Raw genomic sequence first — 17,193 nt, 5'->3', positions numbered from 1 at the left:
GCCGATCATCCTGGTTCCACCTAGGCTGATCGGCCTAGGCCATTCCTGGCTCCACTTGACTTCCCATTTCAACCACATGCCAAGTACTAGAGAAGCAGAAGTGAGCCTGAGGGACACCACTTCAGAGAGCCAAGGGTTGTGCAGTAGTCTAGGGATTAGCATAGCTAAGCCCTAGCTGACATGGGAATTCTGCGAGGAAGATCCATGTCGGAGTTCTAGAGCTAGGATCAACAGATCAAGGTAGGATCCTAGTGAAGATCTGGTGATGTACAATCATTAATGGTGAAGTAATGGATGTGTTCATGTTCTTTAGCGATCTAAGTGCCTCCTTATATGGTTTTATACTTTATCATATTGGATTGCTTTCAATCTTCGATAATAGATTGCATAGGATGTTCATGTGATCGTGGTGACTAGATTTGCATACCTGATCTACCGATGAGTATGATATGTTCTTTATGTTCATGCCCTTAAACTGTCTATGCTAATAGGGGGGTCGTGACAGGATCTGGTTTCATCTAAGGTGGGGGGTTTTGGGAGCCAGACCAGAGGTGTAGATTTAAAGAGACTTTTGATTGAGAATCCCCTTTGTCTTGCTTTGCTATCTTGCTAAGAATTACAACATATGCATACTCTAGGTTGCTCTAGATGCTCGTGCTCATATCTGTTATTTGTCTGTATATGCTAGATTACATCTGATCTACTCATAAACTCGAATCATACTAACAATGCTAGTTGAAATAGTTCTTGCATTATAAGTTTCATGGATTGATAAAGCTTAGGGGAATACTCTGAGGGAAGAGTTACAATTGATCTGTACGCTTGCGGTTCACCAACTGGCACGCTAACAGCTACCAACACGACCGATAAGAGGAGTTGGTATATCTCTATATTGACCGATGCTCGCTTGATACATACGCTTATGCCGACTCCAATGTAGTTGATATAGAGGGGCTGTGGTATAGTGACTGTTTAACAAATTACTCCTTCTGTTGTTAAATATATAATGTTTAAAATAAGCAAATTAGTTTATTTTTTAACTAGTTAGCTTGTCATAAATGATATATGGTATCAATTCATTCCAAAGTATTCCTCACCCGCAACAAAGTGGCAAAATCTTTTACCAGGCTCGCCATACCAACCAGCTCACAATCTGAACATGTGGCCCATCCGCAAGAATAGCCCACCACCAATACTTAAAGACACCCACACAGGCTACTACAGACAGCCCAACTAAAGACCCCCACAAGCCCAAGTTGGCATCTTCAGACTTCTGCGAAAAAAGTGGCAACGCCGATCGTCATATGCAGGACTTTTTTTATTTTTTTATTTTTTATTTTAGCATTTTGCAAAAATATATAGTTGGATGAAAAAATTGCAAAACTAGGCTATTGTCGCCGGCCCAACTATTGAACTTTAGATCTGAAACTTATGTCGATTATTTGGGCACCAATATGACATCAAATGAAAAAAGTTTTAACTACAAAGTTGTAGATCTGTCGAGATCTACAAGTTTCATATAAATTTTATCTCCATCCGAGTTGATATGAATTAGTTATGATTTTTTGAAAGTGTGGTACGGAGGGGTGTACCCCTTTCGCCGCCTGGGCTGGTGGTAAGGCCCTTCTGCTGGCCCAACCGCCGCCTGGGCTGGCGGTAAGGCCCTTCCGCCGGCCCAGCCAGCAACAATAGTCTAGTTTTGCAATTTTTTCATCCGACCATATATTTTTACAAAATGCTAAAATAAAAAATAAAAAAAATAAAAAAAGTTCTGGCATGCAGCACGGTTAATGGGCCAGCCTAGCCAACACAACTCTCACATCACAGCTGCAGTTGAGGAGTCAAAAGAACGAGATGAACATCCTGGGCCGCACTCATGCTTCAGGCCTTAACAAACGAAAATCTCTATAGTCCCAATCCCCTCCAAGCTCAGACAAGAGATTAGACCACGTATCCTACTTTCGTATGCCATCGGATCACGGTCCGAGATTGATCGTGCCGTTCAACAGAGAGCAGGATTTCTAGAGTTTTCTCAAGCAAAGGAACCTCCCCAGCCTCGCACCAACAACATCTACCTACTCCGGTCGTTGGGAGAGGCTAGGCCGGTTGAACAGCCGCTGCTCCACACGGTTCGCGCCCGGCCTGCTCACCTCCCCCGCACGCCTCTTCTTCCTTCTCATCGCCACCTACTCCTAGTGCTCCACCCATAGCTAGAACCTAATGAGTGGTGACACCTCACAACGGGCGTAAAAAGAGCGAGATCATGGTGGACGACCACTCGTTTCTACCCGCGGCAACGTCACTCAAGAGTTGAGCTACGCCTCCCTATTTGTATCGACCCAGTCGCCGAGTTGTTGTTTGTGGCTCCTCCTATATGGCTATATCCCACCGCGCTTCTAACGCTGCCACCCCACAAAGAAAGCTCGCCGTGAAGTTGAATTGGTGCCTGCGGTAGCATCAGTCCAAAGTGTAACAGCCTAGCCCGTGGCTGTTGGGCCAAAAATTGACCCAGCGCGCGTGGGAGCGCTAGCAGCAGCCAGGGACATTTAGTCCCATATTACCTAGGCAAGAGGAGCTAGACCAGCTCAAATAGGTGGTCTGAGGAAGCTAATTAACCCTAGTTGCAATGTTTTGCGCAAAATAAGGATAAAAATGCAAGAGAGTTATTTAGCAGGTGTGGTCCATTCAACGTGTAGAGTAACCCTTTTATGCGAAATGAGGGAACAGGTTAACCGTTTTATTCAAAATGACAACCTATATGGAAGGAAGGTTTGTTGTGAAACGACAATCTATATGGAAGGGAACATGTTAACCATTTTATTCGAAATGACAACCTATATGGAATGTTTTGTTGATGCTTTCATAGAGGACTAGAAAATCACCGACCTTGTGGGTCATAACGTTTATAATGGTATTGTTGAAAGTGTCTTAGATAAACTCTTTTATGTGAAACGACAATCTATATGGAAGGGAAGTTTTGTTGATGCTTTCCTGGAGGACTAGAAAACCACCCGACCTTGTGGGTCTGCAACAGTTATAATGGTATTGTTGAAACTGGTTTGGACGTAACAGCCCATGGGCCAAGTTGGGCTAACAATTTGAGTACCATGCATGAGGTAGGGTAGCTCTAGAATAGTCCCAAATTGTAAGTGGAGAGTGAGATGAATCAACTTAAATAGCCAACTCTAGGAAGCACTTCAACCTTGGGTTAACCCTTTTATGTGAAGCGAGTACGAAAGCGTAAGTAGATTTTTCCTAGACCATGTCGGGCATGTGCGGGTCAGATGAGCGGGCATGGTGCGCATGACGTGTGGATCCTATGTGGATATGGTATGGCATATGCGCCGGCATTGGACGTACGAACGTAGCCAGGACGTACAGGTGAGTTAGCTCAGCTCTCGACGAGGACGTCGGGTCCTTAAGGGTGAGTGGATGTAGTACCATGCATGAGGCAGGATAGTACTAGAATAGTCCCAAATGAAAAGTGGAGAGTAAGATAAACTAACTTAAATAGCCAACTTTAGGAGGCATTGCAAACTTGGGTCAACTTTTACACGAAGTGAGGATGAAAACGTAAGCACGTTGCAGTGTAGATGTGATCCATTCAGTATGTAGAGTGGGCATGAGCGGTTTTCGTGAGGATCGTTACACGAAGTACGGCAATTCGATCGAGAGCCTCAAGGAGACTGGAGGCTGGTCAACTCCTTCCGTGACCTCTGACCCAAGGTCAGGTCATCCGGACCATGCCCTGGAACTGGTTGTCGTTTTGTGCAAGTGAATTTTCAGTGCTTGTTTTCCCCTTTGCAGGATATAATAGTGAACATGTAACTAACTTTGCGCCAAGACAAAGGTGTTAATTTTTTTAAAAAAAATATCTTGAGATACTACATCACTACTGCAGATTTTGCTTCACCATCAGAGTTAGCATAAATTATTAACAATATGGAGTTGAGAACTCATAATACAGAACTTACATTGTACACAAAAGCACCGGTCATGGCACCATTGTAAACCTCGGTTCTTCTTTGAGGGCTACTTCAAAGCAGCTTTAGACAACGGATCAAAGATATGTTACCGATTAGGCCTTGACATGGATGTCTTTCAATCCAATGTGTGCTCCTCTTAATTTCTCGGTGAAACTTACGATTTTTGCATAACCAAAATGAAAGAAATACTTGCACTGGTTCACTCTACCAATGTGCTAAATATATACTATTTGGGAACTCTTGTTGACTCCAAAAGTGCCAAAAAATAGTCCCAATAACTAATTTTGGGTAATATCATATCGGAATGTGATATTGGACCGAATTTCGCGCCATCGGTCCACGCCGGTTTTCTTCGGGTGACATGTATTAATTGTATCACTCAAGCCACATATAATCTCCATCCGAAACAATAACCTCACCGGCGCCACGGTGGAAGGTTAAACCGTTTAGACTTTAGAGGATATCGGTTTGGGCTGAAGCTGCTGGCTGCTCGAATCGGAGTCTCCTCTATGACTTCTGGACGTTAGCTAAGCATTGAAACTTTAATGGCTAAACCCAAATAACATCCGTACAACGGATTACTATTCCATTCGGTTCTACCGTTCGTGCTAGTAATTTTTGCACGTGCTGACTTTCCCCGCGCGTTTGGACTTTTTTCACGACGGACTTTTTCATATTGTATTTAACATTCGATTTCAAGTGTCCAAATGCGTTTTATATGTGCTCAACATTTTCAAATGCATGATTCAACATTTCATCCAACTGAGTTCAACATTTTAGAAAAATTAGTTCCATAACTTTTATATAAAATATTGAAATAGTGTTATCCAAATGTTGAAATATTGGATTCAAATTGTTGAAAATGAGTGTTGGAAATGTTGACCTTTACACAGTTCAGAACAATGAGACATAACATCCAGAAAAATCCAGTAACCATCGGCACCTTTATCTCTGAAAATTGTGCTGAACACTAATCTGTCAAAAAGCATGAATCGGCCAAGTGGAGATTAGAGAAACAACATGTTCCAATCTCCATTCGTAGAGTCATACAAGTCGCAGCTTTTGCATGCCACACACATCGGATGGCTTGCCAAGCCAGACTCCCGCTGCTACCAGCCACAAGCCCACAACCAAGCCTAAGCGATCTCAAATGACAACATCCCTAGCAAAAAGTGAGATAGAAAATCCAATTTCATATCAAAATGACCTCTTGTGTCTTTCAACAACAACAAAAAAAAAAGAAATTACCTCTTGCCACCCACTTCCAGTGCCACGCCAGCCTCTTGTAATGTTGCTGGGACAGTCCCTGACAGCCCCTACCCTGATTGCCTTTTTACCGCAGTCGAGCGGATGCCGATAGAGCGGAGCAAGCAGCAAGGAAGCGACCACGGCCAACGGAGCGGGCCGCGGCTTACTGTTTGACGAAGAGGGGCAACGGGAACGAGCAAAGAAGATGACCCGCGCATAGAATCGGATAGGTAATAGCTATTAGCATCAATCTTAAACATTGGAAGCTCAATAGAGAAAATACTTCCGCAAGTTTACATAAAAGATGCCTGCTCGAGTGATTGACTAGGCCGGAGTGTTTGCTGGGTTGGTGTTGGGTCGTTGCGCGTGCATCCATAGGTGAAATTGGGCTTAGCTTTTAGCCCATCATCATAAGCAGCCCAACGCAAGTCGTTCGTTGCCCACTTCAACATTTTCCCTCCATCTTCCGCTATAACTACCTCCCCTGCTTCTCCCTCTGAACCGACCACCGGCAATGGCGCGGCCGCGTTGCAGCAACGCCGTCTTCGCGTCCTTCAACGTCCTCACCCTCCTCCTCGGCGCGGCCGTGCTCGCGTGGGGCATCTACGCCGGCCGCGGTGCCACCGACTGCGAGCGCTTACTCCGCACGCCGGCCCTGCTCCTCGGCGCTGCCATCATGGCCGTCTCCGCGGCCGGCATCGCGGGCGCCTGCTGCCGCGCGTCGCTCCTCCTCTGGATCTACCTTTTCCTCGCCGCACTGCTCATCCTCGTCGTGCTCTGCTTCGCCGCCTTCGCGCTCGCCGTCACAAACGCCGGCGCCGGGCGGGCCGTGTCCGGGAGAGGGTTCAAGGAGTACCGGCTCGGGGACTACTCCAGCTGGCTCAGGCGGAGGGTGGAGGACGGACGCACGTGGGGAAGGATCAGGAGCTGCCTTACGGAGGCCGGCGTGTGCCGGAGCCTGCAGAGCAACCGGACATTCGACGAGTTCGTCAACGACAACCTCTCGCCGCTGCAAGTTAGTATTTGTCTTTGCCAATTCATGTGAAAGATTATTTCTTTCTTTGATAAAACATGATAGATTCGGAACTTGCGCTGATTAAATATGTGTGTTCTTGAGCACATAATCACATCACTTCACTTATATTCTAAATTTTGTTTCGACTAGCTAGGAAGCAAAGTAGCTTTGAGATTGAATCGTTGAACAAGCTGCTATTCTACTTCGTTGGTTCAAGAAAGTTTTGGTTGCTGTGGCTGTAATCTTGTTCAGATGTATTGTCCACTCTTTGATATTTTGTCCTGCAAGGAACAAGTTCGTCAGTTACATATGCTCAAGATTACCTAATGCGTTCATCCTAAAGTCAATAGGCCACCTTCACCTTAACTGCTCCACGATATTTTTGGAAAAAAAAAATGCTTTCTTGACCTCTTCTAGTGACCCATTTGATATATTAAATTAGTTCTTTTCATTAACTGTTGTTTACACGAGACAGAAAGCAACTCTATTGTAGACAAAATTCAGTTTGGTCACAGCATGGTGAATTATAGGCTGCAGCCATGATCTCATATATTCTAAACTATGTTTGCCTTTTTAGCTGCTTGAGAAAGTTGCATGTTTTTTCCTTGAAAGAATGCATGACCAAATATTTATGCTTTTTCTTTCTTTACGCGCACAAACATTTTCCAGTTTTTTTAACACAAATTGTTACACTACTAAATTGATCTGCACATTTTTCTCCAAGAACTTGATCCATTTCCTTCATTACTCTGGTCCTGCATCTTTTCTTTGTTAGTGTCCACTTAATTACTAGATGAAATGAAATCATTTGACCCAGTGAGGAAAGCCTATATGGAGAAAAACCATGGTCCAGATTATGCATACCTATATTAGCAGTAAATTGAATTCGGTATTATGTTGCCTTCAAGTAATTTGAGATAACCATAGCATTAAATTTAATTTGAGATGTACGCAAATGTCAAAGATGTGGTAGTACTGGGAACTAGAGTTAACCAAGTTAGTACCTTTCCTCTGGCATCACTCGATGTGATATTTAGCAACCATCAGGACTTCATCAAAGTCTTGTGCACAATGGCTAGATTTGATGACCAGGCCATGCTAGCGATCGACGTCATAGGATTTCTATCAACATTAACAACTCTTGTAAACTAATAGTGACGTGAATTCTACAATCTACATCTCTATTGATTTGGTCTTAGATGTTCACTCGCAAGAGCATGCGTCTACACTCTACATGTGCTTTTTCATAAACCGTTATCATACTTGCAAGTTGCACTGCATTACAAAATGGTCAAGTCTACACGTTCCGATTCAGCCGGGATCATGAATATGCTATTTTTTTTTGTTCATTTGTGTTCCTTAAAAATTAGTCCCACTGCTCCTTCTTTTTTCCAGATATAGTAATTGAATTAGCAAGAGTTCCTTTCGGCTTTTAATAAACTAGACTGAGGTCAGCCCCCCATTAGTTTAAAAGGAGGTATTGAAACAGAATGAGTTTGAGCTTAACGGCAATGTCAAATGAATTTATTCAACTTTTGTTTTGCAGTCTGGATGCTGCAAGCCCCCAACTGAATGCAACTTCGCATACCTGAACGAGACCTACTGGACCAAGCCCTCTGGCCCCAGCAACTCTTCCAACCCTGACTGCGACACCTGGTCGAACGACCAGTCTGAGCTCTGCTACGGCTGCCAGTCTTGCAAGGCCGGCGTCCTGGGTAACCTCAAGAACAGCTGGAAGAAGATTGCCATCATCAATGCGGCCTTCATCGTTCTCCTCATCGTCGTCTACTCCCTCGGGTGCTGCGTGCTTCGGAACAACCGGCGGCACAAGTACACTCTAGTTGGGAAGTAGGCATAGATCTTCAGAAGATGCGTGCCATGTATATGTGTGTGTTCTCATGTTCCCACCGTAAGCTGTTTCTGAACCTTTTATATGTTGTTTGATGAGCCTTCCATGTAATAGTCAGCGTATACGACATGGTTCATGGTGGGAGTCTCAACTGTATGATATCTGTAAGAATAACATGGTGCCATGATTTTGGAGCAGACATTTTATCCCAGTCAATTTTTGTTCAAATTCCTGATCGGCAGAAACAGAGTACAAATAATGGGACTTCTCTCAAGGGTAATGGCACTGTGATCAGTATTATGATATTTGGGATTAGCATACCTGAATGCAACTTCGCGTTATCCAAGTAATATTTCCGAAGTTGGGAGAATCTGGGTTGAATCTTCAGAATATGTGCCATAAATGTGTGTGTTCTCTTGTTCTCCACCGTGACTGTTGCTGAAGCATTTGTGCAAGAATGTTGTTGGAGGAGCCTTCAATGTAATGGTCATCATATGTGCTGGTTCATGGTGCGGTTCTTGTCTATATGATTTTGGAGCTAAAGTTATATACAAGTAATTGACATAAACAGAGTACAGATGATGAACCATCCTTGAAGGGAAATGACACCATTATCAGTATTATGATATTTGGAATTAAGATTGTGCGATTGGGAGGCACTTGTTAGAAAAACACCAACCTGTCGGATATTCTCTAGTCATTATCATACCTACAAGACGAGATACCCTCAACTTGCAATAATGCTTAGGAGTCCTAGTCTCCTAGATCACTAGTAGCGAGACCAACTACAATTGGTGAATAGAAAGGGTCCAACCTTTTCATAAACCCACTGAAGTGCTGATGATATAATTATTCGTTTTCCTGCTGAGCGAAAACGTGAGTGGTTCTTGTTCATAGCTTTGCATTTACCAATCTAGAGTGTTAGGTGTCCCACAGTTTCTGAACTTGAAAAAGGAACAGTAAGAAACTGATATAGCTTCAAACTATAACCCACCATTCCTCTTCCTTATCTATCCAAATATCGTAATAATAACCAAATACAGCTGTTCTGATGAAAGATTTTGACCAGGCAATATTTTTCCTATCCACTGTGGTGTACTGTCACAAATCTTGAAGTATAGTGCATACTTTGAATGGGTACAATAATGCACATATGCGCCATCATACAGTACAAGAAGACTGAAGATGCTTATCCATGTTTCAGACTTGACACTTTCATGAATATGCTCAGCTGTATTTAGTTCATTGTTTAGGGTGTTACTTGCATATTGTGCATTCGCACCACTTATATTTCTGCCCAGTTTGGCCTTTGCAATCGAATAAACTATGTATATGATTATGTTCTTACCACACCATCGATTAGGAAGGACATGAAAGTCGGTCAAAAAATTTTATTTTCTTAGAAAGATATCAAGGACTAAAGAGCCAAAGCATGATCAGCTGGGGGATTGGTCATATGTAACTCGTGTCCAAGATATGAGGCTATGTATTGTGGAACAGATAAGCAAGTGCCAGTTTCCATTCAATTTCAGTATTTTCATTCTGACAAAAAACAGGTGAATAAAACAAATGAGTTTGTTACCGGCGATTCAGAGAAATGACACTGTCGTGAATTGTACATAAGCATTTAGATTGTATATTTCCCCAAAAGGATTTGCTTACACAAAAATCAAACATGTTGAGTATTCTATTGGCAATATCGCTCCAGGGAATAGGAACGATTGGATGGGGATACTAGTGAATGTTCGTTGTATGGAATCATTACGTTAGCAATCTCAGTGGTGTACATACAAGTTGCAATAGTGCTGTCGAATCCTAGGTCTCTAGATGCAAGACAGTTACAGTTGTTGCATATAAGTGGGTTCCACCTTTTCGTACACCTACTGAAAGTATTGATATTTCACTACTATTTTTGCACCCTGTTTATTGCTTGTTGTTTCGATCCCGAGCTTGAACTGGACATTTCATTGTTGCGCAGTTTCTGAACCTGAAAAGGCAGCAATCGGAAACTCGAAGTTTGAAGACAGGGCACTGCTTGTTCCTAGTCCTAGCCTGTGTTGGAACAGCTTATATGGACAATCTAAAGTTGGTCTCCTAACAATAATGACGCAAAGTCGTAAATTTACAGAAGTGAAAAGAGAAGTAACTACTCCCTCTTACAAAATATTTGTTTGGCATGGTAACTAAAAGCTACACTTTGACAGTCAGTTTATTTGACAACATATTTACTTCAGTTCTAAATTAGCTTTGCTTTTGGCCACGTTTGTGGAGGGCGTGTATATTTTTCTCCCTTTTCTCTTTTTAGCTCGCCTATGCATAGTCTCATAAATAAAGAAAATGGATTAGCTCACCTTCTTTTTTATTGCCAGTACGTACAGACCACCCATATCGTTGCATACGCGAGCATACAGAAACAGAGCCTTCAGAAAGATCCCCGATTCATCAAGATTGGAGGCTCCACATTCATATAGATTTCACCCACCGAAAAGAACTAAACTTTGGTAGTGTTATTTAACACCAAAACTTCTTTCACAGAATGGACAATGGCTTTGTTCATCCTAACAGCTCTCAGCTAGGAGATACACCTAAACCAGAGGCCCATCTTTGCACTGATGACATGTACTTGCACAATAGTTACACCGGTAGTACTGCTAGTACTAGCTATAGTAAGTTGGCTCCCTGAGACATCACTGTTGATTGGAGCCCTCCCATCCAGACGGCTTCAGTTGCGGTCCTTGCTTTTTGTGCATGCATGAGCTAGCCTGGTGGTAAAGGATTTTCATTGAATCCTGTCACACCTCTCATGCAGGTCTGCAGCTGCAGTCTCCCAATGGCTGCTGCCTGCCATGAGTAGAAAAATGTTACTGACTGCCAAGAGAGTATTTATGGGAAATTGTTTGTCATGACGAGTCATATACTCGTATATCCTTCCATGTGCAGAGTGAGATTAGAAAAGATGCATCTATGGATTATCGCACTATAAGCGGGTAAAAGAGAAATTTAAGGAGAAAAATATAAGTTTGATACGAAAGATGGTATAGTGCCTTTAAATTGCATGTAATTAGTTAATTTCAATTGGAAAAGAAAAATACATTAACTTCTTTTAGAAAGAAAAAGGTTTATGAGATGAAAGTGGAAGGGGCGCTAAATCTTCAGAGCAATGCCCAATGGAATGTACCACAGATACATCATCACACTTGTGTAAAAGAAGAGAGACATTTCAGTCACTGACAGGAGGTGCAGGGTACTGTACTGATTGTTAGTAACTCTCAGTTAAATTGATCAGCTCCAAAAAAATCCTGAATAGTTAGGAAAATATTGAGGTACTCAAAAATCTGAAAGTTGAATAATAGAAGCAAGAACATATATACCCAACATATATAAGTTAAAACTACATCATACACCATACAAGAACTTACAAGAAGATCAAAAGATAACACAAAAGCCACTTACCCGGAGATGAGATCACTGCCTAATCAACCCAGCTGGGGACGGGATCCTTTGCACAAGCATTGCATGAGCTCCACCTGTGTCTTCAGGCAGACGACGTAGTCCAGCGTCTCGCTCAGAAGGGAGAGGCCACGCAGCGCCTCCCCTCCGGGCACCAGGCTCCTCAGCACCTGCAGCCTCGCCTTCACCATCCACCTCGCCGCCGCCATTGCGCCGCATCTGCCGCCACCGCTGTTCGCCGCCGCCGCCGTCAGCGCGCTCCTCCTCTTCCTCCCGGCGGCGCCGCTGCACACCCGGCGGGACTTCCTCACGATCCTCCTGCTCCGCGCCTCCTTCCTGCCCCTCGCCGCCGCCACCGCCGCGGCGGCCATCTCGTAGCCGGCGCCGCCCATGATGCGGCGCATGACCGCCTCGTTGCGCCGCTCCGCCGCGTGCCTGGCGACGAGGGCGCGCGCCCACGCCGGCGTCGGGCGTGGTGCCGCCCCGCCGGCCCGGGCAGACGCCAGCGCCATCGCCACGTCGGAGGAGAGCCTGACGGCGTCCCGGCGCTCCCGGAGGCCCATGGACTTGGACGCCTGACCGGCCGCACGCAGGCTCAGCAGGAGCGCCGCCATGAAGGCCTTCTTGAACTTCCTCGGGGCATGCATTGGTGTTACTTCCGCGAGGAGCAAGCAATGGCGAGCTCCCTTTGTTTGTTCGATTGGTTCTTGGAAGGAGATGGAAGGAGAAGAGGAGGAGGAGGAGGAGGAGGGTGATGGGTTTGTGTTTTTGGAGCTGCAAAGGGAGGGGTTTATGTGAATATAAAGAAGGTAGCTGCTAGGCGTGCCCAAGAAAGTTGCATGTGGCCTCGCTCAGCTGCTATTCATTGTGCAGCGTGTAGGGTATATTGTTCTTGTTTGAACCATCCATTTGGATTTATTAAAAGAAAGAGCCATGTTTGGGACATACACATTGTACTTTTGTTTCTGTTAACTCCTGAACGACGAGTAAATTCGACTAGATGTAGTACTTAGTTACTGAATCAGGAAATTAGTTATTATGGCTCTAGAAAGGCAAGATAATTAGGTTATTAATTTGATACAGACGTACTTGCGGCCATGGATCAGGTAAACATTACTTACACAAGTGACAACACACGAACGCTTTGATTTTTTTTCTTTTAAATACGTGATACAGAATAAAAAGATAGATCCTTTGTTTTCATGACACCACTTTTTATTGGCATTGGCAATTATTTTCATGAGTCAATTAATGTGTGTCCTGTTTCAATAAAGTAAAAAAAAATGGTATGCACAACGAGGAAAAAAAATATCTCGGATAGATATATAGAGGGACCCCCAACTCGAACGGTCTTTTTAACTGTCAAAAGCAGTTATATAACTTCCACTGGAGTGTGCCTCTTGTTCCGAATTTTATATTCATTATTAAATAAACTTAGGGAGTAAGAAACAAAAGGTGTGAAGTATGAAAGATGGTATGGGAAAAGGAAAAGAAGAGGAGAAAGAGTACACTTTCCGGGGGGGACATGTTAGAAGAGGGTTGGGAAGAGGGAAGGAAGGGGGGGATGGGCTGCAGACCATGCACATGCCTGCACATGCTGGACCAGCCCCACTTGGACCCTAATAACATCCAAATAGTCATCATAAATCAATGCTAAATATTGTTCCCCGGAGAAAAGGAAGGCGTGTCCATTCGCCAGAGATGACTGACTAATCAAGTTTCGATTAGGCAATTCTTTTTTCTCTAAACCAAAGTAACAAGGCATTTCCATCCAAAAGGATCATTATCAACTTCTTTGATTGGTGTTGCGCTAATGTTAATTTCAGTGCAGTATTGTTGCATCAATGCACAACGAGCAATTAAGAAAGAATGATAGGAAAAGACTTGAAAATCATTGTACTAAAATTGCGGAGGGCAAAAAGAACGTATAAAGTTCTTGAATAGTTTGACCAAAAGTATGCTAAATTATAATAAAGTGAGAATTGACCATCCATTAGCATTGTTTCCGTACAGCTCTGTACATACTTTTCCTCTTTTTGTTGTGCACATCATGCAATCTAAATATATAACTAACTGGAGATACTAGTTCTAATTATTACTGATCTTGCAGCATATTCAATTCACTAAACAAATATGTGTACCTTTCCTGATTATGACAAATTATTCTTGCCACTTCTGTTATAGAGTATCTACTAGAATAAGTGTTTGGTTGGATAGGTATACAAGAAGGTAGTCATGCAATGTATTTGGTAACCACTTTCTCGTACTACTTAACAATGTACATATTATTAAATATAATCCAAACACAAGTTGAACTTGAAATTCCACGAGAGTATGTGCACAATACAAAAGGAGTGTTGAAGTCTGCAAGCCTATCCATGTGGATCGTATGATTCTTGCTGTAGCAGCTTTAATTGCATGTGTTTTTCCATTAGCAAGAGACTCTTGACTTTGTTTGCTGTGGACTATACTGTGGTACTCCATGGACAGGGCATTCGAGTGCAGCGGCAGTGAGACAGTAACATGGAAGCATGATAGCTTGTGGGTGTGGGGGCGTGGCAGAGCCCACCATGCAGTGCCTTTTCTTCCACACCAGCCCCCTTCCTCTTCGCGCCAAAACTCACGAAGGGCACTCACATGGCGGCCACATGGGGGTTACTAATCCCATAAAAGCTACATGTGAATTCCATCTGGATTTTTGTCAGATATTATTTCAGAAAAATCCACAGAATGAATTTTGTTTGCTAAAAATTTTCTGGGTGTATGCATGTGTATCTCTTGTATTCTTGGAAACAAAAAGAATGGTCATTTTCTTTACACTCGTGTGATTGTTGTATGCGTGTGTTGTCCTTGCTCTTTCAAAAAAGGAAACGAATAATTTTGCGAACTTGAATTTTGTTTTCCATAGTGCAATTTAATTCTTTGGTTTACTAAGAACATTTTAGTTTAGTTGAATCTTTCTGTGTTCAACAGATTTGGCTAGACTTCAGATTTGACAGGAAAAAAATTGGTGTGCTCCACAAATTTGGTCGATTCATTTCGGCATTTATTCAGAAGCTGATGGAAATTTAGGAATTAAGTTGAATGACTAGAAATGCACGTCCAAGTAGAGGTATTATAACTAGTAAGCCCAAAAGCATACTCTGCACATCCACAAATACAAGAGATTGTGATATTTTGCCTTCAAAAAAGAGATTGAGATTTTTAGGACAAATCAAGCGGATAAGAAAAGACATGCATGTCCCTTATTAATGCCTTGGGGCTATCACCTGGTTGGCTAGAGGGAAGCTATTATTGGGGTCAGCTTCTGATTGGTTAAATTAGTGCCCTGGAATCAAAATACCTTGCATTTGTTGACAAAATTTGAACCCCAGAATTCCTTGTGTTCCTGGATGGAGGGAGGGAATACTTAGTGCATGTCGGATGTATTAGTTGAAACATTTTGGAAATAAACCAAAACAATGATTGATTATGAGGCACCATTGAATCCAAAAAGTGCCAAAAACACTTCAGCATGAATAGTTGCGTCTTGTGTAACAGGGTAGCTAGCTCGCGATCTTCATGCATAGCTCCTTGGGCGGCCAAGATTTGTTGTGCTGTCGCTTTGTTGGTCAGAATTAAGATGTCAAATACAGTGAGGTTTTAAATTGTTTCATGAGGAATTTTGGTGACATGTATATGTAAATTAATATGTCCAAATCAAGTCTAGTAGTCTATGCTTGACTTCAACAGAATCACTGGACCCATCGTACGTATGCCAGTCGTTCAGTGATAAGTACCCATAACCAATCTAGCGCCTCTACACAGATCTATTCTTTTCTTTAAAAATTATGATTCTCCAAAATCAAGTTGGAAGAACAGTATGGTTCCCACATTGCATTGATTTTCTGGACATGTACGCACACTACTAGGCAAAACACCATTTATACCGGTTGGGAACACCATTTGGTACCGGTTCCGCAACCGGTACTAGGAATTCGGTATTAAAGGGGACCTTTAGTACCGGTTGAGATAATCGATACTAAATCCCCGCCCGCACCCCTCCCCCACCCCACTTGGACTACTCTTATGTATCAGGTGCTGGTACTAAAGGTCCTCAGGCATATTAGTACCGGGTGGAGGCTCCACCCGGTACTAATGGGTCACCTTTAGTACCGGGTGAAGCTCCCACCCGGTATTAAAAGGCCTCCAAAGCATCCTAAATTTGAATCCGGTACTAATGCTAACATTAGTACTGGCATTAGTACGGGTCAAAATATGACCGATACTAAGTAAGTGGACAAAAGGACCATTCCCTAGTAGTGACATGAGGTTTCTGTTCAAGAACCCGTTTGGAATATTCGAATATTCCAAGATGCTAGTAGCACCTCATTTCGATAGGGATATGTAACCTCATTGCTGTGAAAACTGTAATGACATAAACAAAATAACATGGGAGACATGCATGCAGTTTTTTTTCCATAGCCATTGTGTATCTATTCAAGCTCGTGGGACTCGGTTATCAATCATGCCTCGTAGGACCAGGGACAACTCCAATGTCGTTATTGAGTTTTGCATCCATCTAATTCTTGGCCTGAAATACATCTAATTTCCACAATGTTAACAGCTTAAATTCTAGCGTGGAGCAGATTTTTCTTTTGAGTTTTGCTAGATATCTGTCGACAGATTTAGAGAAAAAATCTTTCGAATTTCATACTGTAGTATTCGTGCATCCTTCTTCTCCTCCGGCAAGCATTCTTTCTCCAGCAGATGCAAATCCTACGAGCTCGTCTTCAGGGGTTAGGGTTTGGGTGCTTTGGGGTTTGGAGGTTCTTGTAACTTCCCGACCGTAGAGGGACGTCGGGGAGCTGCCGGCATGGCGGTGGAGGCGGGGCCATTCGATTCAGCTGGGTTAGTGAGGGAGAGGTCGTGGGGGCGGCAGCTCCAGTGGCGGCGGCAGCGCCGGAGCCGAGTGGAGGCAGACGTGGGGAGTGCGGCCTGGGTGGTGGGCGGTATCTAGTCGGAATGGAATATGGAAACTGAAGGGATAAGGTAAAGGGGGAGAGAGATTTGGACCATTGGATGTCTATCAGAAGGTTGAAAAAGCGACAAAATCTGACCTAATTTCTGTCAATGGTTAGTTAGAGCCTCCTTTTTCTTTTTTGAAGGAGGCTACCGTAGGCAAGAGGAAGGCTTGAACAGATATATTAATCGGCGCTACTAGTACCCGGACGTCCGATCCAGGCGCTAGCGTCGGACGCACGCGCCGCCATCCGATTGAGGGAATCGTAGCAGTCGGATAAGCAAATGTTTTCCACGCGAGACCACCCAGAAATGTCCGCCTTCTTCACGTTACACGAGCGGCTCCAGCACACCGTCTTCTTCACGCGACTCAGGAAGGGACGAGTTCCAGGCGACGCGGCACCCCCAGATCCGCCGCCGGGGAGTGCAGATGTGGATTTGTCGGTCGCATCTACAATCTGCCCCAAAACTTCGATCCACCCCAAAACACGAATTGTAACATTTGAAAACAACATCTACGACACTTAGAAAATAATACTGCAACAACCAAGATGCACCCACAACATGAAAATTGCAACATTAAAAATCTGCCACATCTATAATCACCTGTTGCAACATTTAGAATAATCAATTGCAACATGAAT

At 43.5% G+C, this 17,193-nt stretch overlaps 2 protein-coding genes across 2 annotated transcripts; one reads left to right on the top strand and one right to left on the bottom strand.

Moving 5' to 3' along the window:
* The first annotated feature begins 5,733 nt into the window (after window positions 1-5,733).
* LOC117860092 (tetraspanin-8) lies at window positions 5,734-8,314 on the top strand. Its single transcript, XM_034743314.2, has 2 exons — window positions 5,734-6,249; window positions 7,796-8,314. Exons 1-2 carry the CDS (start codon window positions 5,749-5,751, stop codon window positions 8,099-8,101), a joined length of 807 nt encoding a protein of 268 aa, XP_034599205.1. The 5' UTR covers window positions 5,734-5,748; the 3' UTR covers window positions 8,102-8,314.
* A 2,205-nt stretch (window positions 8,315-10,519) lies between these two features.
* Window positions 10,520-12,389, bottom strand: LOC117859784 (uncharacterized). The gene is made up of 2 exons (XM_034742966.2): window positions 11,552-12,389; window positions 10,520-10,939 (listed from the first exon to the last, which is right to left on the bottom strand). Exon 1 carries the CDS (start codon window positions 12,193-12,195, stop codon window positions 11,575-11,577), a length of 621 nt encoding a protein of 206 aa, XP_034598857.1. The 5' UTR covers window positions 12,196-12,389; the 3' UTR covers window positions 10,520-10,939; window positions 11,552-11,574.
* Window positions 12,390-17,193: the final 4,804 nt, after the last annotated feature.

Source organism: Setaria viridis, chromosome 6 (genome assembly GCF_005286985.2).
Source record: "Setaria viridis chromosome 6, Setaria_viridis_v4.0, whole genome shotgun sequence".
Classification (NCBI taxonomy): Eukaryota; Viridiplantae; Streptophyta; class Magnoliopsida; order Poales; family Poaceae; genus Setaria; species Setaria viridis.
The sequence above is the reverse complement of the archived record's forward strand: the minus strand, read 5'-3'. Positions and strand labels throughout refer to the sequence as shown.